The sequence below is a fragment of the Myxocyprinus asiaticus genome, chromosome 34, assembly GCF_019703515.2.
Source record: "Myxocyprinus asiaticus isolate MX2 ecotype Aquarium Trade chromosome 34, UBuf_Myxa_2, whole genome shotgun sequence".
Taxonomy (NCBI): domain Eukaryota; kingdom Metazoa; phylum Chordata; class Actinopteri; order Cypriniformes; family Catostomidae; genus Myxocyprinus; species Myxocyprinus asiaticus.
This window is the reverse complement of record NC_059377.1, coordinates 7,129,884-7,152,152: the sequence shown is the minus strand read 5'-3', so window position 1 is coordinate 7,152,152 and position 22,269 is coordinate 7,129,884. Positions and strand designations below refer to the sequence as shown.

Here is a 22,269-nt window from a genome sequence, read left to right as displayed (position 1 = left end):
TGAAGATCTTTTGGTCTACTTCACTTTGTCAGGCAGGTCCTATTTAAGTGATTTCTTGATTGAGAACAGGTGTGGCAGTAATCAGGCCTGGGTGTGGCTAGAGAAATTGAACTCAGGTGTGATAAACCACAGTTAAGTTATGTTTTAACAGGTGGGGCAAACACTTTTTCACCCAGGGCCATGTAGGTTTGGATTTTGTTTTCCCTTAATAATAACAACCTTCATTTAAAAACTGCATTTTGTGTTTACTTGTGTTATCATTGACTAATATTTAAACTTGTTTGATGATCTGAAACATTTAAGTGTGACAAACATGCAAAAAAATAAGAAATCAGGAAGGGGGCAAACACTTTTTCAGACCACTGTATCTTGTGGATGCACTGGGACACATCATCAGTGTTGTTACCTGGGGTCTTCTTTCAACATTAGACACCCTCGCCAAGGCAACCCAGTTAGGGTTGATCAGACCCATCTTGCGTCCCAGCAGCAACTGCCCATGGATCAGCCCTCTTAATCCAAAACCACCTTGTGGCTTTCTCTCCAGTTTCGGTCACAGATTGGATGGCCCTCTTTGCAGCACCCGTGATTCCCAACAGGTTAAGGGCTCTGCAGAGTGAGCGTCCTGCAAAGCCCCTACAGCCTACTTCAATTGGCTTACAGTGTGTCCTCCAGCCTCTGGCCTGGCATGTCTCCACATTTTCATGGTATTTTGTGTGCCTCCTCTCGTTGGCCTCTTCAATGCACTCTTCCCAGGGCATTGGGAGTTCAAACATGACCAGTTGCTTGGTGGAGTCTGAGATAATGATCATGTCTGGCCGGAGTAATGTTGACAGAATGTGCTCAGGGAACTTTAGCTGCTTACCCAGATCGACTTTGAACTGCCAGTCAGAGGCTGTGTTGAGGAGACTTGACCTTGATTTTGGTTGTAGATGGGGTTTCTCTCCAGCTTTGATGAAGGTGATGGACTTCTTTGGGGCGTGATTGTGTTTGCTGGTGCCAATGGCAGCTGCTATGCTCTCTGCAACTGCCTTAAGCACCTTGTCATGGCACCAACGATAGTGACCTTCCCCAAGGGCTTTTTGGCAACTGCTAAGGAAATGCTCCAGAGAACCCCTTCCAGGACAAAGAGGGCAGGAGGGTGTCTCAATTTTTCCCAAGATGTGAAGTTTTGCCGGGCTTGGTAGGGCATCATAAATCATCTGGACAAGGAACTGGACAAGATGAAAGTCTGCCTGAATGATGTTAGCCCAGTTAATCCTGCTTTGCAGTGTACTCTCTCAACTTATCCATGCCCCCTGCTGCCAGAGCCCCACCATCCAGCTTGCTCGATCTTCCTCCACACCTGCTCGGATTTCTTCCTGGATTAAATGGTGTCACTCTCTGCCCTTGGTCTTTCCGACCTGTCTCTTTGGAAAGTATCCCAAACTCTGTTGCCACTGTCCCCAACAGAGCCCTTTGCCTCAGACGTGACTCTGCCACCTCCACTGCTTCCTCTGCTCTCTATTTCCTACCAGTTCTCACCTCAATGCCAGCCGATGACACTTTGTGGTTCCTGGAGTCCCTGTACTGCAGAGATTCTCTTGTTTGTGACACCATAAACTCTTCAGTGAGACCACTGAATAGGAGCTGCATGATGTAACTGTGCCCATATAGTGACGCACTGCTGAGGCTGCAGGGAAGTCCCAGCCACTTGTGGAGCTAGCCACTGATTTTCCTCTCGAGGGACTCAACTGTTGTCAATGGGACCGCATAAATAAGCAGAGGCCACAGGACCTGGGAACATGGTAACGGTGTAACGCAAGCTCAACCAGCCTGTGTGGTATAGTCCCATAGGCGTTAGCCAGGTTCAACCACAGAACAACAAGGTCTCCTCTGTTTTCATGGGCTTCTCTGAAGAGCTGTGTTAACACCTTTGTGCTCCAAGCAACCCTGCACTCCAGGAGGCCTACACTTCTGCACTGAGGGGTTGATGTAGTTGTTTTTGAGGAGAAACTCTGTTGGTCTTCGGGATACCATGCTAAAAAATGTCTTCCCCTCAACACTCAGCAGCGAGATTGAATGAAAATGGTTGATGTTCTTGGAGATCTCCTCTTTGGGGATCCAGATTCCCTCCACACACCTCCACTGGTCAGCTATTCTCCATCTACGCCATATCACTTTGAAGATCTTCCACAGGTGTCGGAGAAGTTCTGGGCACCACTTGTACACAATATAGGGTACACCACTGGGGCCTGGAGCAGATGCTGAACATGCTGCCTTGATGACTTCCTCGACCTCCTTCAGGCTTGGCTTTCCCAGGTTGAATTCTGCTGTTGGAAGGGCTGGACTGATGAGAGCTTTATTGGGATCAAGCTCCTATTCTTTTGCCGGATTGGTCAGGGTGTCATGCAGAAAGCAGTTGACTTCCTCTACTGAGCAAGTCAGCTGACCGCTGCGCTTGTCCTCAAGCAGCTGTTTGGTGAAACCAAAGGGGTTGGCAATGAATGCAACTCGTTTCCTGGCTCTCTCTCTTCCCCTATTCCTGTGCCACTCTGCCCTGCTGAGGGTCATGAGCTTTTTCCTTAAGATGTCACATAGATTGGCTAATGCTTCCTTCTCCTCTTCAGCGGACACTTTATTCAGCCTTCTAAGGGTCTGAAACTCATTTCGCAGTTGAAGTATTTTAATGGGCCTGCGATTCATGACATAAGTGGTGAACTTGGAGTCACTCTTCTTGACATGACCAAATCTTTCGGAGGCATAGCTGACAATGATGGCAGCCATTGTCTGGAGTCGACTGTCTACATCTCCTTTGGCTATGGCTTGAATAATGTTGCTCACGTCTCTGTCCAAGTGCAGCCATTCACTATGATTGCTGGCTAGGGGCCACTTGATCCATTGTTGTTGTTGAACTACTCTGCTGGGGTTGGAGGGTTCTGGTGCATGGAGAGACTTGGCCCTGTGGGGTGACTCCTGGCCGGACTCCTAATAGAAACGGGCCATTAGGTTCAGTGTTTTTTCCTGCCTTAAGTGACCCGCCATCAGATTATAATGAGCTGTCTGGAATAACATTTCCCGACGGCTCTGAGGTATTAACAATTGGGTTGTATCCTCCTTTGAGTGTCCTGCGTCACTCGATACAATCAATCCTTGATAACTGAAAAATACGGATATGCGAGTACAATGTCTGGCTGGAGGCGTTGACCATCAATCACATTTACTTGGTCAAAAGGGGTGCCTAAGGGTCTCGTCTCGCTTCTGCTCCAGAAGGAAATTACCTGCAGGGAATCCTCTAAGAGCTGTTGGGCAAAGGCAGACAGACAGCCGAGCTCACCAATCGTCAGTGAGCGGAAGCTCAGGCAGTGCTGCTCTGCGCAGCGGCTGACCCATTGCAAGATGGCACGTTTCAAGTCCTGATACCCCAGGAGGTTGGCGACGGGTAGTTGTTGGGCTGCCAGTTGTGCTTCTCCCGACAGCAGCGGCAGCAGGCGGACTACCAACTGGGACTCTGGCCATCCTGCTGCTTCAACCGCAATCTCAAACAGCTCCACGAATGCCTCCGGGTCGTCCTCTTGCCCCAAATTAGCGAGCGTGAAGTGGGTCATGGTGGGGGCGGCGTCCGAGGTCGTGCCAGTGGAATCCCCCTGGGGTATCAAGCTCCGTAGCACCTGACGGTCCTCTGCTTGAGCTTGAAGGATGACCTGGAATTGTTGTTCCTGGCGCAGCTCAAGCAGAGCTTGATGTTGCGTTTAGTGGATGCTGTCGAGGGTCTTGATCAGATTGGCGAAGGGCGAGGGCTCCATGATGGCATATCTTCTCTAAATTCCCGGGTTTCCGCACCACTGTGACAGGTCTCTAGCTTTCTTCTTAAGGAGGAAGCGAGGGCCGGGTAAATGTTCAACACAAGCCTTTATTTTGCACACTTTTCAGTCAACAATCAAAAGAGTTGCTTTTCAGCTCAATATAAGCACACAGAGTCAGCTTCGTGTGTCTCTCTTTCTCTCCTCCGGCAGTTTGGACTGCCCTTTTAACCCCCTCCAGCTGTCACTACAACACAAAACAGCTGTTAGAGGTGATTTCCCACAGGCGTCAGTCCTTACCACTCTTTCTCTCCTGGCCTTGCTCTCCACAGACGTCGCTCATACACACCAACATAACCACAGTGTCTCTGTTGAACAAAGAAATTTCAGTAAAGCAGAGAAATATTACATATATGTAATACAGTTTATAAAACCAGATCATTATGTGATTATGGAGGCATTAAATAATATGAAGGATAAGTGTGAGCATTCAACTTCAATACATCAATGTGTTATAATTGCAGTTCACTCATCTTTCTCCTCTCTTTCTGAGACAGCTTCATGGTTTTTATGTTCTTCCATCAAACACATCATATAAATGCAGTGCTGGTCAGTCTGACAAAAAACCTCCTAAAGCTTCTCATGTTGAGTACAGATCATCTCCTGCAGTCGTCCAGTGGCATCAGTCACTTTGTGTGGCTTTCTTGAGTGAAACTCCTCATGATGCTCAGAATTAGTTTGACAGTAAGATTCCAGACACACCAGACAGGGCTTGACGGCTTTTTTCTTCATTTTCTCCACCACTTCAGCCAGCATGGTGTTTTTTCAGAGACATGTGCAAAACGAGTGTGTCTGTGAAGTGTAACAATCAGTCATAATAAAAAAGCTCCTCTAGGTAGCAGTCTTATACAGAAACTGAAAAATCAAATTGCAGTAATACTAACTGAGACTAGAGACTACTGATGCAGCATTATTGAACTTTTAAGGGATAGTTCACCTAAAAATGAACATTAAATAAAAATAAAATAAAATAAAGGCAGCATAAAAGTAATCCATAAGACTCTATTGATTTAATCAACTGTCTTCTGAAGCGATCCAATCAATTTTGGTTGATAAGAGACCAAAATTTAACTCATTTTGAATTGTACATCTTGCCATTGCAGTCTCTATCCTGATAGCACACGTACATAACCCAGACGTCTATTTGATGTGTGTGTTTATATCTGGAAGATGTATTTTTTACCTTGTTCGCTCAACTGCAATGTCTATAAGGCGTATATCAACAAGTATGCCTGGGATGTCAATAAGACATTCAGCAGATGTCTTTGAGACATTTATATGATTTGTAATGTTTGTAAATCAGATCTTTTTAAGATGTTTAGCAGTTGTTAATTAGATTGTGATGATTTCCAGATTAAAAGATCTAAAACAGACATCTTAGAGATGTACATGTGCTATCTGGGTAGGCACCATCATGATTTGAAGCTTGATTACACTTCCTAGTGCTTGACGCGTGCGCAGAGGACTAGATGGCGCTAGGAAGTGGAATCAGGCTTGAAATCATTATCGTCAAGGAGACTGCTGATGTCAAGATTTATAGTGAAAATTTTGTTTCATAAACCTTTTTCATAAAAGTTACTCAGAGTAAGCTTTTTTATACTATAATACTGTCAACGTAGAAAACATTGGAAAAGCCTCCATACTCGTTACTGTAAAAAGAGGGCTTTATGTATCTATATTTAGCACTACTATTAAATAGTTTTATGTTTTGATATTAATATTATTAACATATTTACAAATATCATAGAATGAAATTATAGAACCCACATTCTTTTTACAGTTCCTTCAGTCAATGAATGTTAATATGTAAATGATACAATTATATTCCATAGTATCAATATGCAGGTAATGTCTGCCAATTCAAAGCTTAAGCAATAAAATGCTCAGTATTCTTCTAAATAAAGTATGTACATAATATGGTACCTTAACCCTGTTATTTTAGGCATAAAATGCAACACTCAATTTTATACAACATGTAACAGGGGGTCCCTCTCTACCTACCAAGGGGTCTTTGGCCTGAAAAAGGTTGAAGACTCCTAATCTAACATATTTTGTAAATATGTGCTGAAATGTTAGTTTATGTAAGAATACATTGAGAACTAATGTATAATAATAATCATAATAATACATGCATTAATATTTCAATTTCGTAGGTAGTTTAAGACTAGATTTTTTCTTCTTCTTTTTTTTTTTTTTTTTTTGTACTGCTAAGGAATACCAATTTTTTAATGCCTTAAAAGGGATATATTTGTTTTGAAAAATATTAAAATATGACCAATTAAATTTTTAATTAAAATATTTTTGGTCAGTTCACAATTTAATTACTTTCTCATCATGAAATAACCATTATTACAATATTTACATTTTGAAAAAAAAAAATAAAAACAAACAAAAAAAAACCCCTAAACATTATTACATTATGCGCTCAATTACGTTTTGACAAAATTATTACATTATGAACATTTGATTACATTATGTGCATTTATTACATTATGAACATTTGATTACATTATGTGCATTTATTACATTATGCTTTGTTATTACGTTATGAGTTGCTACAGACCTTCCTCTGCATGAGGATTCTTATCAATGTCTTTTAAGGGGACAAAATAAAACTAGTGTCCTTTGAGAGTAAGAGAACAGTTGATCCACTAGATGGCGCTCTTCCCCTATAAAACTGATCTTAAGTCATTTTCACCACGGGAATCTAAGGGTACCTTTACTCGACAACAATGTACTAAAAACGGAAATGATTTTCCTTTGCGTTTTTGAAAAGTTTCGCGTACAGACGACGACGTTGTCAAAACGATCCCTGTTCACACGGATCTGCGAAAACGACTAAAAACGCTGTATTATGCATGCCAGACCAGTAGTTGGCGCTGTCACTTTGTAAAGAAACACTACGCGCCTGCGCACATAAGCATTCTTCACAGAGCGGTGAATACAAACAATGAAGACGGCGAAAGCATTGAGCAATGTTTCTTTATTACTACAATTACTTTACTGGAGAAGCGTCAATAAACTCAAAATCTTGAGCAGCACAAACACAGTCCTGTAGTCCGCCATTGTAGTTTTGAATGTCTCGCGCGCATGCCTATAGACTGAACTCTCAAGATTATTCAATAAACTCTGCTCATTTTTACCATCACTTTGTCTCCTGCCTTCTTCTGTATTCCCCCTGCTGACTCTTGGGCTGGTAGGAGAGTAAGTTAACATAAGCTGTTGATGTTGACTGGTTTTGGATATCAGACAGAACTCTGATATATGGATATCTTCTGACGGAGAGAGAGGTCTTGTGTACACTGGATCTAACATGCATTTTCACTGCCTCATGTTTTCATACTCTAAGCATATCATTGAATACTGTACATGGCATCACATCTCTGTCTATAGGCTATATACATAAGCGGTAGGTGAATGAATTGCAGGGTAAAGGTACATCAAATAAAATTAAGTAAATAAATAAATAACATTTAAAATACAAATAATTTTTTCCCATCTGAATCCATACATTAATTTCAAGATTTTCAAATTGCAGGTTCTGCCTACTGTACAATGTTCACACTCTATACAAAATACTCCAAATGAATAAATTGTTGATTTTTATTATTTGCACAGACACCAGTATTCATATTAATAATTATACATCTCAAATGAATGCCTATCAATCCATCATTCTTTATATAACACGTAATACGCGTGCACAAGACGTCATCATTTTGACAAATTCGTGTTTTTGTATGTTTACATGGAGACGATAACGGCATCGTTTTCAAAAACTTGCACTTTGAAACCCGTTTTCAAAAGTTTGCGTTTTCAGGCCCCAAAACGCCGTTGGCGTGTAAACGAACAGCCAAAATACATCAAAAGTTTTCCGTTTTTAGTTGAAAACGTTGAAAAATGTATCTGTAATTGTTTTACATCACCAGCCCTGAAGACACTTGAACAAATAATTACCATCATAATAGTATGAAATTACAGGACAGTAATCAAGTACAAATCATGAGTATTATGTATGAGTTATATATTCCGCTATCCAGGCTTCACCTTGCAATTTAGTGTTTAATCTTAAAAATATACTGCATAATGTTAAAAAATATATACTGTATATAAAAGTGTGACAGTGTTAGTGTGACTTGTAGTGCCAAATGTTGCATATATTGTGCCCCAGCTTACCTGTATTTGCTATGTATTTTCCAAGTATAAATATTGATTTATAAACTAAAAACTACATATTATTTTTTGTCATATATTACAGTGAGCCATCGTTCCACTTTGGATGTGTAGATATAACAGATCCCAGGTCTTAGGGCACAACACTTTCTCAAAAAATGTCTCAAGTTCTCAAGAGACCTAATTCATGCTTATGATCATTTCTCACTGCATGGATGTAATTATAATAAATCACTCCACTCACACAAACTATTAAGCTCATTACAAAGTGTAACCCTTGTAAATGGCATCAGTCCACATCCTAGCGGGGAGACTAAATTAATCTCTGATATATATGGCTGGGATGTCATCCACGATACTGGAGCTGAAGGTGCTTGTTTGGTTTGACTATTTTTAGTCATAGAACTATGGATGTTCCCCTTGAGATGTCTGTCTTTTGCTTACCAAGGAGGAAATGTGTGTATCCAACAAGAGCCTCTCAAACTATCACAATCACTGGGAAGCATCTCCAGGGACTTGATCTGACTGACAGTTGAGTGATTCTATATATAATTATTTATAGATTCAACTCCATATTCTGCACTTTGACAAAAAAATAAAATAATAAAATACACAGGTCCTTCAAAACCATGAATTTTAGCGGTACAACACATGCATACAATGTTTACTACTTTAGGACTATTTTTATTATTTTTTATTTTATTTTTATTATTATGACATTATTTTCATGACAGTTATTCACAGTTCAAAAAACCTTATTGATCCTAAAATACACACACACACACACACACACACACACACAAACTCAAATTAACATTCAATTGAAGTGAGCAATCTTTAACTAAATGAAAGTAATAAAACTGTTTTTAAAGGTTCACTCAGAATTTCTTTTCCTCATTTAAAAAGTTTTACTTCTAAAGAAATGAATAGTAATTTTGAAACACGTATAAAATCATGACCACTCACTTGAGATGAAGAGTTCAGTCATATCAGAAACCATATAAAAGCTTTTTTGTTCTAAATGGTGCAGGGGTGCTTCATGGGGGCAGCCATGTTAGCATCACATGACCAGCTGAATAATACTCGCTTAATCTTAGTAACTGCCATATTATTGGACACTTTCATTCATGGATTAAATTAGTCCTGGTTTCCTGTGCATAGTGAATTTCTACAATGGCTTTGGGAACTGAAAACTACTGTGTTTGAATGATGCAGCATCCAGGCCACTAGGTGTCAGTGTAAGCCAATGTAAGACACTTCAACATACTTCAAAAAATTACTGAGTGCATCTTTTATATAAATTAATATAATATACACTGGAAAAAAGGAAAGCAGCTCTATTGAAAATACTGAACCAGTACACTTGAAATCAACTTAATAAATGTAAGTTTGAGATGAGAACATAAGTATATTGCATAAAGTCCATGTGATATTCAACACAGTCATATAAAAAGTGATATGATCACATTTCTATGAAATGTTCAAATTGATTCAAACGGGTAGTGTTCAGTTATCGTGATTTTTACTGCTTACTCAATTCACTTATTTAAAATTAGCTAATGCAACACAATTCTTTACCATTTTGTCTCAAATTAATTTCATTGTGTACAGTCCATATGTTCACTTAATCCAATTGTGTTGGGACTTTGTGAATAATATATAAATATTTATAAAGTTAAACCAACGAAAACAAATTGCAGTGTATTTAAGTTTTAACATCTAATTGTGTATAGATTTATTAATTTTGTCAAAGGTTAATCAGTTAAATTTAATGGAAATTTGTATATGAACTTGAATTGCGTAAATCTTAAAAATAGGTCTAAATATATATAAAAAAATAAAAATAATATATATATATATATATATATATATATATATATATATATATATATATATATATATATTTTATTTTTATTTTTTTATTTATTTTTTTATGTGTGTTAAGGCTTCATTTTCTTAATGCAACATATAAATTATTTTCTTTTTTTAAATGTTCCAGATATTTTTTTTATATATTATATTTTTCCAGAATCTTCATGCACCCAAATTAGGTTAGGAAAAAAAAAAAAAAAAACGGATAAAGAATCTTGAAAGTGGACTTAGAAATGCCGATGTATATTTGTAAGGTATATACAGTATATACTGCACATTTTCTGCCCTAATTGGGCTGGATGTTTTGGCCACATATTGAAGTGGTATTTTGATCACATATCAATGTGCACACAGTATCTGTGTCACCATGCCTTCGTTTATCAATGTCTGCCTGCTTTTGCTGAGTAGTTCGTTTTTGCTGTGTGCACCATATATCAGCTGTCAGGTCTAATAGGAGCTACTGAGGAGGACATATGGCTACAGAGAATTCCCATGAGCATCTCCTCTCCTCCTCTAACCCGAGTACAGCCGTATCCTCTCACAATGCAATCCATACAGCACTGAGGGAAAATCTGAGGTTAATTGATTTATAATTGACATAAAGGTTCAGATATACTGCAGATATGTATGTTTATGTGCAGGCACAGTTCACATCATTTACTCACCCTCATGTTGTTTCAAACTTATGACTTTCTTCTGTGGAACACAAACAAAGATATTTTGATGGATGTAAAGGACATAAAAGACATAAAGGCAGCATTAAAGTAAAATGTATATGACTTGAGTTGTTTAATCCATGTCTTCTGAAGTGATACAATCGATGGGCAAGAAACAGACAAAAATTTAACTCATTCACTGTAAATCATTACATCTGGCCCAATTGGAACACAGTGCAGACTTAAAGATGGTGATTCTTTGATGCTGCATGCAGTTGCCAGGTCCTCAACCCCGGTATCATTATACATCAAATAGACATTGCATTTTCATGTTCATTTATTATCAACTTTTTGGCAACCATGGTACATTTTCAAAATAGCCCAAGTAGGCATGAAAACTGCACACCTGGCAACACTGTGACTGGTTTGTTTACAGCGCTCTGTGCATGCGTGGAGTGCAAGGAAACATGTGAACGAGCTTCTCTCATGAACACGCCAAGGAGACAGCAGATGTCAAGACTTAGAGTGAATAAGGACTAAAGCAAATTCTCAACCAAATCTCTCATATCACTTCAGAAGACATGGATTAAACCATTCGAGTCATATGGAAAGTTTTGGAACCCATTGATTTATATTGTGTGAATAAAAAAAACCCTCATTCATCCTTCAAAATATCTCTGTTTGTGTTCTGTAAATAATGAGTTGTGTTCTGTAAATAATGAGAGAATTATTATTTATGGGTGAACTATCCCTTTAATTTTTAGTCTGTTTCTCACACAAAGCTATCATACGGCTTCAGAAGTCGTAAAAATAAAGTCTTATGGACCACTTTTATGATATTTTGATGCTGGTGAATGGGCACCAGTCCCCATGCGCTTTCATTATATGGAAAAGAGCTGCAACCTTTCTTGTGTCAACATGTCAACCTTTCTTGCATTTTTTTTAATTAACCGATTTAAAATATATATATATACACTGGCGGCCAAAAATTTGGAATAATGTACAGATTTTGCTGTTTCAGAAGGAAACTGGTACTTTAATTCACCGAAGTGGCATTCAACTGGTCACAAAGTATAGTCAGGACATTACTGATGTAAAAAACAGCACCATCATTATTTGAGAAGTCATTTTTGATCAAATCTAGACTGGCCCCATTTCCAGCAGCCATCACTCCAACCCCTTATCCTTGAGTAATCATGCTAAATTGATCATTTGGTACCAGAAAATCACTTGCCATTATATCAAACACTGCTGAAAGCTATTTGGTTCATTAAATGAAGCTTAACATTGTCTTTGTGTTTGTTTTTGAGTTGCCACAGTATGCAATAGACTGGCATGTCTTAAGGTCAATATTAGGTCAAAAATGGCAAAAAAGAAACAGCTTTCTCTAGAAACTCGTGTCAATCATGACAAATGAACGCTATACAATGCTTGAAATTGCCAAAAAAAAAACTGAAGTCTTCATTCAAAGGTGTACACTACAGTCTTCAAAGACAAATGACAACTGGCTCTAACAAGGACAGAAAGAGATGTGGAAGGCCAGATGTATAAACTAAACAAGAGGATAAGTACATCAGAGTCTCTAGTTTGAGAAATAGATGCCTCACATGTCCTCAGCTCAAAACCAGTTTCATTGAATTCTACCTGCTCAACACCAGTTTCATGTACAACAGTAAAGAGAAGACTCAGGGGTGCAGGCCTTATGGGAAGAATTGCAAAGAAAAAGCCACTTTTGAAACAGAAAAACAAAAAGAAAAGGTTAGAGTGGGCAAAGAAACAGACATTGGACAATAGATAATTGGAAAAGAGTGTTATGGATCTTAACCCCATTGAGCTTTTGTGGGATCAGCTAGACTGTAAGGTGTGTGAGAGGTGCCCGACATGACAGCCACATCTATGGCAAGTGCTACAGGAAGTGTGGGGTGAAATGACACCTGAGTATCTGGACAAACTGACAGCTAGAATGCCAAGGATCTGTAAAGCTGTCATTGCTGCACATGGAAGATTTTTTGATGAGAACTCTTTGAAGTAGTTTAAGAAGTTCTGAAAAAACAATTTCAAACTGTAATAGTAATTTTTCACGTTATTAATGTCCTGACTATACATTGTGATCAGTTGAATGCCACTTTGGTGAATAAAAGTACCAATTTCTTTCTATAAGAGCAAAATCTGTACATTATTCCAAACTTTTGGCTGCCAGTGTGTTTATTCATAAGATAAAATGGTATGAAAACAAACAAAATGCTGATTCATTTCTCACAGAATTGCCCAATTTTATTGCTAAAAAATAAATAAATAAAATAATAATAATTCTCGCAAAAGTTATTTTTAGGTTGTCACGCAAAAACCTACCTGCAACTTTCTGGGAAGGTAAGTTTATACATAAAACCTAAAGACAGCCATTAGAGAACGTTCTCGTTCTTTTTATGTTGTGTTGACATTCACTATGTTTATTTTAGTAATTTTTTTTTTTTTTTTTTTTTTTTTTTTTTGCATTGCTTGATAACGTCAATGCAATGTCTCCAACTGCAGTTAATATGTGAGTGTGTGTGTGGTCTGCAGTCCCTGAAGGGACCCCGGAAACGCACCGCTCCAGTCGACGGCGCGCCTGCAGCTTCCAGGAAGCGGAACGAATGAAGTTCATTTTTCACAGCTGGTGATGGCGGATGCTGTCAAAATAGACACCATGAAGAATTATAACATAGCGTTTGAGAGGATAGACCCCAGCATAAGCCGCTATCCCTACTGTATCGTATGGACGCCAATCCCCGTGTTATCGTGAGTGATTCTAGCATCATCCACTGTTGCTTTTCCTTCGTGTTGATGTTGTGAAAGCGATACAGTCCCGTACAAAAGCGGGTTGTGTCTATGCGATGGATTGCATTACACACCATATACACTGCAAGAGAGCGAAGCGTTGCGTCATCCAGCGCTTGCAGTGTAGAACGCTTTGTTTATTGTGGGATCATTCTAGTGAGTCGCGTGGCGTTGACAGCAGTAGATGAAGAAGTCTTGTTGTACGTTGACTGATTTTTCTTTTTGTCCAGAACCTGTTTGTCTGTAAGAAAAGCACAATCGCTGTTTAAAGTGATAATTCACCCAAAAATGAAAATTCTGACATAATTTACTCACCCTCATGTCATTCCAAACTCGTATGATTTTCCATCTTCCGTGAAACACAAAAGACGTTTAGCAAAATGTTGCTGCTCTTTTCCATAATGAAAGTAAATGGGGACTTGGACGGTCAAGCTTTAAAAGCACCATAGAAGTATCATGAAAGTAGTCAAAATGACTCATATGCTATATTCCAGGTCTTATAAAGCTACTTGATAGGTATATGTGAAGAGTTAACAGAAATTTAAGTTCTATGCACAGAAAATCCTTCCCCTCCACTGTAGCTCTCAAATATCATGCGTACTTGTATACATTTAAAAACTGCACATCAAGGCACCTCATTGACTTCATACCTAACGTGCAACGCATCTCTTGATGGTAAATCTTAAATATGGCGAAACTTTCACTGCTAAATTTTCCACTACCATGGTTAAAGGGATAGTTCACCCAAAAATTTTAATGTTCTGATAATTTACTCATCCTCATGCCATCTGAGATGTGTATTACTTTCTTTCTTCTGCAAAACACTTTTGAAGATTTGTAGAAAAAGATCCAGGCTCAGCAGTTCCTTAGAATGGGAGAGGATGGTGATTAGATATTTGTAGGTCCAAAAAGCACAGATAGTCAGCATTAAAGAAATCCATCCTTTCTCCAGCGGTGACATTAATGTCTTCTAAAGCGAATCGATTATGTTGTGTGCGGAAAAAAGAACGTTATTTAAGCACTTTTTAATGATCTTTTAAATTAAATTGAATTCAGCCAGTAACACTCGTGATAAACAGTGAATCGCCTGTGTCCTCTCAGTAAGTTATTATATTTGCCAACTTTGTTAGCTTTTCTTACACAGTTGTCATCTTATTTTGTGCATTGTTTTGTTCTGCAAGTGGATTTTTGACCAGCTACTTGCTAAGATTGGAAGATTGCGGCTATCTGTTAAGTAAAACGGTGGGATTCTCAATCAATAATATTATATGCTATGGCAAAAATCCAAATACAACCATCTGCTACACCAATGTTAATAATGATTCCACTGTAACAGTTTACAGAACTTAGCAAGTTAAGCCATAGTTCATACAATGTAATGTAATTACCTGTCGACTTTGGCATAGATCTTGTTGAGCAATGTAATAACGATGGATTGCATTAACCCATATGTTTAAATATGTCCTCAAAAACAAGAGTAAAAGCTGTATACAAAAACACTGTGATGCACCATGTTTGTTTATGTGTGAGGTTGTCATGTGAAACTACCACATAGACAGTAATCCGTTACGTCACTGTTCGGCTCTCAGGTCATTGGAAAAGCGCGGCTGGTTTACAATATACCCCTGCCGTGAACCAGCGGAGCACAGGCTCGGCACGAGAACCAATTTTGGTGGAAAAGGGCTATTACAGATTTGTCCCTAAGCCACTCTTGCGTTGTCTTGGCTGTGTGCTTAGGATCATTGTCCTGTTGGAAGGTGAACCTACGGCCCAGTCTGAGGTCCTGAGCGCTCTGGGCCAGGTTTTCATTAAGGATATCTCTTTATTTTGCTGCATTCAGCTTTCCTTCAATCCTGACCAGTCCCCAAGTCCCTGCCGCTGAAAACACCGCCACAGCATGATGCCATCACCACCATGCTTCACCGTTGGGATAGTATTGCACAGGTGATGAGTGGTGCTTGGTTTCCTCCAGACAGGAGGCCAAGTTCAATCTTTGTTTCATCAGACCAGAGAATCTTGTTTCTCACGGGCTGAGAGTCCTTCTCTCCAACTCTGCCATAAAGCCAGATCAATGGAGTGTTGCACTGATGGTTGTCCTTCTGCAAGTTTCTCCCATCTCCACATATGATCTCTGGAGCTCAACCATCAGGTTCTTGGTCACCTCTCTTACCAAGGCCTTCTCCCCTGATTGCTCAGTTTGGGCAGGCGACCAGCTCTAGAAAGAGTTCTGGTTGTTCCAAACTTCCTCCATTTAAGAATTATGGAGGCCACTGCAGGGCTCCAGACTGTGACTAAAATGGTCGCAAATGTGACCAAAAATAATTTATTGCGACTATAATTTAAAATGTAGTCGCCATTGGCGACATTCGGGTTGTGTGCGTTCATATGCGGTTTCATCAGATATCATCTTGTGAGTTATTGAATATCCGCTTTTCACCCGTTCTGTTATGATGATGAGCTCGCTGCACCGCACACAACAACAACAGCAAACCCAGTGCGAGAGAGTCATGACCAAATGACTCTTTTGAACCGGATCTTTTTCATGAATCACCCGAAAAGAACTGAGGGTTTGAATTCTAGTGCTCAGGTTAGCAGATTAAATCAGATTCACTTTCTCAGCGAATCAGCCATCAGTAAACTCACACTGGGAGTGCAGACATTTCAAAATAAGAGTCTCATGTGTATTTCAGGCTTCTTTATAATGAAAAGTCCCGTATTGTGTACCAGTTTTTTTTCTCCTGGTAATTATTGATTGGGATTGGAGTAGCACAATAAACTGCATCTGGGATTTCATTCAGTTTGCACTCTTGTAGTCTCTGTGTCTGGGCCATCTGGTAACAGTAAAAGATTAAGGCAGAGAGAGAGAGAGAGAGAGAGAGAGAAATCTTTTGACACTTAGGACAATTGAGAGACTTGTTCACAACTATTACACAAGGCGCAAACATTCATTGATACTCAAGAAGACAACAAACTACTATATGCATACTATATTTTATGTAATTATCTGTAATGTAGATTGTGAAGAGCAGTATTAAATAAAATCTTTTATCTCTTATATTTGTGTAAATTATTAAAGGGGTGTGAACATTTGAGACAAAAGGGAATGTAAACTTATCATCTCAACTATATATACTGTAATTAAACCTCCGATTAATGGGTTATCATCCGTCTTCCTTTTCTTCGGCTTTCTATCTTGTTTCTGAACAGCAATCTAAATCGAGCAATTATATGATTTGGTGACTAAAACAGCCATTTGGCACCTTAATGTTTCAGTTTTGGAGCCAATGGCTCTTAAGTCATTTTTTTTAAGTCTGGAGCCCTGCACTGTGCTCTTGGGAACCTTCAATGCAGCCGAAATTTTTTTTGTAGCATTCCCCAGATCTGTGCCTCAACACAATCCTGTCTCTGAGCTCTTCAGGTAGTTCCTTTGACCTCATGGCTGGTTTTTGCTCTGATATGCATTTTCAGCTGTGAGACCTTGTATAGACAGGTGTGTACTGAGTTAAGGGTCTGAATACTTATATCAATGTGATATTTCAGTTTTTTATTTTTAATAAATTTGCAAAGTTATCAAAAATTTGGGTTTTGCTTTGTCATTAAGGGTAGATTGATGTGTAATTTTTTGTAATGTTTTTTTAAGCATTTTAGCATAAGGCTGCAACAAATTTTTTTTTGAAAAAAATGAGGGGGTCTGAATACTTTCTGAATGCATTGTAGATATACTGAACATACCATGGTACTAAATGATTACCATATTCATGTACCGTAATATTTACAGCATATGGAACTGCAAAGTACTTCGTACCATGTTAGTTTTGGGGATTTTTTTTCTTGGTGTAGAGTCGCTAATATTAACTGCACAGTGTAGAAAGCACACAGCTGACTGGGGCTAGCTAGCATTATGCTGCATCAAGAATATTAATGAACCATGTGGAATTTCCACTGCTGCTGAATGCATGTAGGGGAAACAATGCCATTACACTCAGATGAAACTGATTATGGCTGATCTGAGAACAGCCCCCTGGTGTCCTCTACTGTAGATTATCACAGCTTGAAAGATGTTACTAGGGCTGGGAATCAATTCCAAAAAGAATCGATTCCAAGGCGTTGGGAATCGAGAATCGACTCGAAACGTCTTTCGGGGAAACCGGTTGGTATTTTTAGACTGTTTATTTCCTTGACCACTGAACTACTACACATTTCAGAAGCCTATCAGCACTAAAACAATTTACAAAAGAATTATAAAATGGCTGCATTATCAACATGACTCTGAGTCTTTTGTACTCCGTCAGCATCTGTAAATCTACTCCGTTTGTTCATCTGTATTCGCAGTCACACAAGCCCTTCAGCATATCTGCTTTCCAGACCTGTATTGTTTGGCGGTATTTTTACTTTGGATTAAAATCAAGCAACATGCCAAATTTGTGACAGTAAATTGGCAAACAATAACAACTTCCCCGATGTTACAACACAAGTCTGCAACAAGGAGATGGCAGAGTTGAGTTAGTTTCCCAGATCACGTCAATAAATCGGTATGTTAAAGTTTAAATGATCAATGTGCTGCACTTATAAAAGTGAGAATGTAATGCTTATCTACTCATTCTGGACATTTTTAGTGTTTTAAAACTTTTACACATATGTTTTTAATTAGCCTACATTTGACACAATTTTACATTAAATCAAAAATTCAAAAAAAGTTTTTTTTTTTTTTTTTTTTTTTTTTTAAATACATGTTATAAAATATATATTTTTTTAAATTGTATGAAATAAACCAGTACAACAACCTGGATTTTTTAATAAAACTGAAGTGTATTGTTTGGACATTTTATTGTGTACAAAAGATGGTGGACAGTTACTGTACGTTCTAATGTAAACCTGTTTCTAAATAAGAACTCATGAGTGATAACAGACAATTTCAATGTAGGTTAAATGGTGCTTTTAAGATTATTTGCGGTAGTTCTTCGAAATACAGGCACATCTACTCAAACGTCCCTCAAATTTATCTCCATCGATTTCAAAACTAGGAATCTTTCTGGAATCGAACAGCCCAAGATGTTACCCTTTTCCCTGCAGCATCTGATCCCTCACCCAACGTTTTGTTGCTTCTCCTGTATTTGGGTCTGTAGCTTGCTCTCTACGAGACACAGTGATAAATATGCACATGGACAGGAGCGTATCTGGGGTGCCGGCGTGTGCCCTACTCCACTTTGGCTGGTGCTGTTTTATCCTGGATATTCATAATGTTTTCAGGGCTCAACAATAAGGACTTTTTAATGCTCACCCATTTGTGTTAGTAGTTCAGATTCTTACTGTCAAAATTTTCACTGGCCCAACCTACATTTTTATAAAAATCTCATTTTTAAGCAACATATTTTGTCAGAGTCAGAAATAATAATAATATTTATACACAGTAAACCCTAATGTTGTAATTACTGGAAAAATTGAGTTATCTTAATTAAACATTACTTGAAATTAGAGCTGTCAAAGTTATCGCATGCGATTGAAGTTTTACTTTATTTTTTTTACACATGATTAACACATTTACCATTAATAAAGCATAAACCAGCATAAACACTGGTTGAAGTATGGTGAAACCTTTGCGTTGTGTCTGCCCGGAGTCATTACACTGATGCACACACCACAAACACACACACAACAGTGATTCTGTGTCAATGACCAAGTGAACCTATTAACGCTTTTTGTTGTACAAAGCAAGCCCAGATGGGACAATCAAGTGCTTTGCAGCCTCTGTAATTAACAGTTTAATTACCATAGAAGCACGTCAAGTTTAACTATCACGAAATCGCAGAACAAGACGTTGTTTATACACACTGTTCATGTGGAGTTCAAAGCGGTGCTTGATGCTGGCGCTAATGCCCTGACGCGAATTGTGAATGTGGCTACACGATTGCTGTAACAAAGCAGATAGCCACAGTCTACCAGCAGATTAATATTGTGGAGGATGAGAGTTTAAGAGATTCAAAGGTTCACATAGTAGCTTTTGTCTTGGTGTCATCTTTTGCACTGACACCTAGCGGCTTGGACGCAGCATCATTTAAAATCAATAGTTTTCAGTTTCAGATGCCATTGTAGAAATGTAGTATTCACAGTCATCCATGATTACTTTAATCAATAAGTGAAAGTGTTAAATAACAGGATGGTTACTGAGATTAAGCGAGTAGTATTCAGCTGGTTATGTGATTCCAAAATGGCAACCCCAACGTGCGGACCCTCTCCATGTAGAATAAAACAGCTTTTATAAGGTTATTGATATGACTGGAGTCTTCATTTTTATGTAAGTGGACATGATTTCATACATATTTTGCAAAATTACAATTCATGTCTTTAAGTGTTAAACTTTTTTAATGAGAAAACAAATTACTGAGTGCACCTTTAATGCCCATTGCAATGAATGTGCAACCTATGGGAAGACTAGTTCTTTCAATTAGTCAAACTCCCAAATAGACATTGGGGAATGTTTAATTTGACTTGAATTGGTGCTATTTTAGTGCATTTCTATCTTTATACTGTGGAAGGCTTTGCTTGGAAAATGTTAATAAAGCATTATATGGCTACATATTGTTTTTTCTTGCCTAAGAAGGAAATAAGTGCATTTTGACAGCAAAATTAGTATATATAGAGTAAAATTTCAAACTTTAAAAATCTGCGATTAATCATAATTAACTGAAAAATTATGTATTTAATCATGATTATGAATTTTAATAGACTGACAGCACTACTTGAAATGTCAAGTTTTGGGCTCATAACTCAAATATCTATGTTCCTTCAACTTATTTTTCTTAATTATCCATAGACTTGAGATTTTAAGTGTTAATAACTCAAACTATTGAGTAAAAAATTAAGGCTATGGGGAATACCCATAATGCCTTGCTCTTTAATTAATTATGTTTCCTTGTTCAAAGGGAACATATGGGGGCATTTAAATAGTTGTTTTTAAGAATCCAGAGGTTTTTAGCTCTTTTGTAGTATTATTTATATTGTTTTGTTGCAAATAATTGTTTCATTCACCATTCGGGTGATCTGTGTCCCCTTTGGTCAATATGGACCCTGTTAACACTATCTCAGTTCTACTTGTCCATGTGTATAGCAAATCTGAATTAAGTCTTCTTGCATCTTAACTTAAAAAGTTAAGTTCATTCTATATGATCACAAAGTTAAGTGAACTTAATTACACAAGTTTGAGACACCATTACTCAATTCAGTTTAGGGAACAAGTTCACTCGATCAACTGAGTAAAGTCAACTTATTAGGGTCATCAGTGTATAGCACCTTTCTAGCACTCAAGGTCGCTTTACAATGACAAAGAAAGAAATATGAAAGCAAAAGCACAAAAAAAAAAAAAAAAAAAAATCAGAAAATAACTAACAGGAAAACAGAAAGGACATGTCAAATAACCAGAAAATCACATTGATGAAACAAATAATCATTTGACCTGAAGCATTATATACACTGCCTGGCCAAAAAAAAAAAAAATATTGCATACTGTAATATTTCACTGGACCGCCTTTAGCTTTGATTACACTGTGCATTCATCGTGGCATTGTTTCGACAACCCTATGCAACGTCACAATTATTTCCTTCCAGAGTTGCATTAATATTTGGCCGAGATCTTGTATTGATGATGGGAGATTTGAACCACTCCGTAAAGTGTTTTCCAGCACATCTCAAAGACTTTCAATGGGGTTAAGGTCAGGACTCTGTGGTGGCCAATTCATGTGTGAAAATGATTCCTCATGCTCCCTGAACCACTCTTTCACAATTTGAGCCCGATGAATCTGGGCATTGTCATCCTGGAATATGCCCATGCCTTTAGGGAAGAAATAATCCATTGATGGGATAACCTGGTCATTCAGTACATTCAGGTAGTCAGCTGACTTCATTTTATTGCTGCATAACGTTGCTGAGCCTTGATCTGACCAACTGAAGTAATCCCAGATCATAACACTGCCTCCAGAGGTTTGTACAGTGGGCACTCTGCTTGACAGGTGTATCGCTTCATGTGCTTCCCTTCTTACCCTGATGCGCCCATCGCTTTGGAATAGGGTAAATCTGGACTCATCAGACCACATGACCTTTTTCCATTGCTCCACAGCCCAATCTTTATGCTCCCTAGCAAATTGAAGTTGTTTTTTCCAATTAGCCTCACTAATAAGTGGCTTTCTTGTGGCCACACAGTTGTTTAGTCCCAATCCTGTAAGTTCTCGTCGCATTGTACGTGTGGAAATGCTCTTACTTTCACTATTAAACATAGCCGTGAGTTCTACTGTCGATTTTTTACGATGTAACTTCACCAAACGTTTTAGTGATTTTTTTTTTTTTGGCTGGCAGTGTATATAGCCTACACTTATTTAACATTAAAATACAACAAATAATTAATGTTGTTTAACTTAACTGGCCTGAAACTCTCTCCCACTAACCCCAGACCAGCAGGCCATCCTTATTGTTGAGTTCTGCCTGTAGTCATTTTACATGCCTGCTCTCTTGATAGTACTTTAATCACTTTGACAAGAGTTTTGGTCTTGTGTCTAATCCGCTTCCTTATCTGCTTGTCCTTTGGATTGCTGGTGCTGTTGCCCTGCTAGAATTCCAAAGGCAAAATAACATTAATATGGTTCAGCAGGGAAGCTGGATTTTGTCCAGTTGTATGATACTGAACAGGGCACTCTCCAGGATGAGGCCTCGTGCTTAGCTGTCCTGCCAAAAAAAAAAAAAAGTGTGTGTTTATACAGTCAGCTGGTCATTATTGCATAATCTTCCCTGACAGAGTGATCAGATCTGTTGTGTGCTATATGCTAGTGTACTCCTGAAAGTTGAAAGAATAAACTTTTAGCAGATATATGTACACAATCAGTTTTTACATTTACAGTCTCTCTTCTTGGAAAATGGACCAA

At 38.4% G+C, this 22,269-nt stretch overlaps 1 protein-coding gene and 1 pseudogene across 1 annotated transcript in view; one reads left to right on the top strand and one right to left on the bottom strand.

Annotated features, from left to right (window-relative positions):
- Positions 1 to 452: 452 nt before the first annotated feature.
- On the bottom strand, positions 453 to 2,868 carry LOC127424785 (uncharacterized; annotated as a pseudogene).
- A 10,082-nt stretch (positions 2,869 to 12,950) lies between these two features.
- The window catches only part of LOC127425724 (transmembrane protein 222-like), a 31,064-nt gene continuing 21,745 nt past the window's right edge, over positions 12,951 to 22,269 (top strand). Inside the window, exon 1 of the mRNA XM_051671989.1 lies at positions 12,951 to 13,318. Within this exon, the coding sequence (XP_051527949.1) occupies positions 13,200 to 13,318 (119 nt within the window). The 5' untranslated portion in view covers positions 12,951 to 13,199. The remainder of the gene's footprint in view (positions 13,319 to 22,269) is intronic.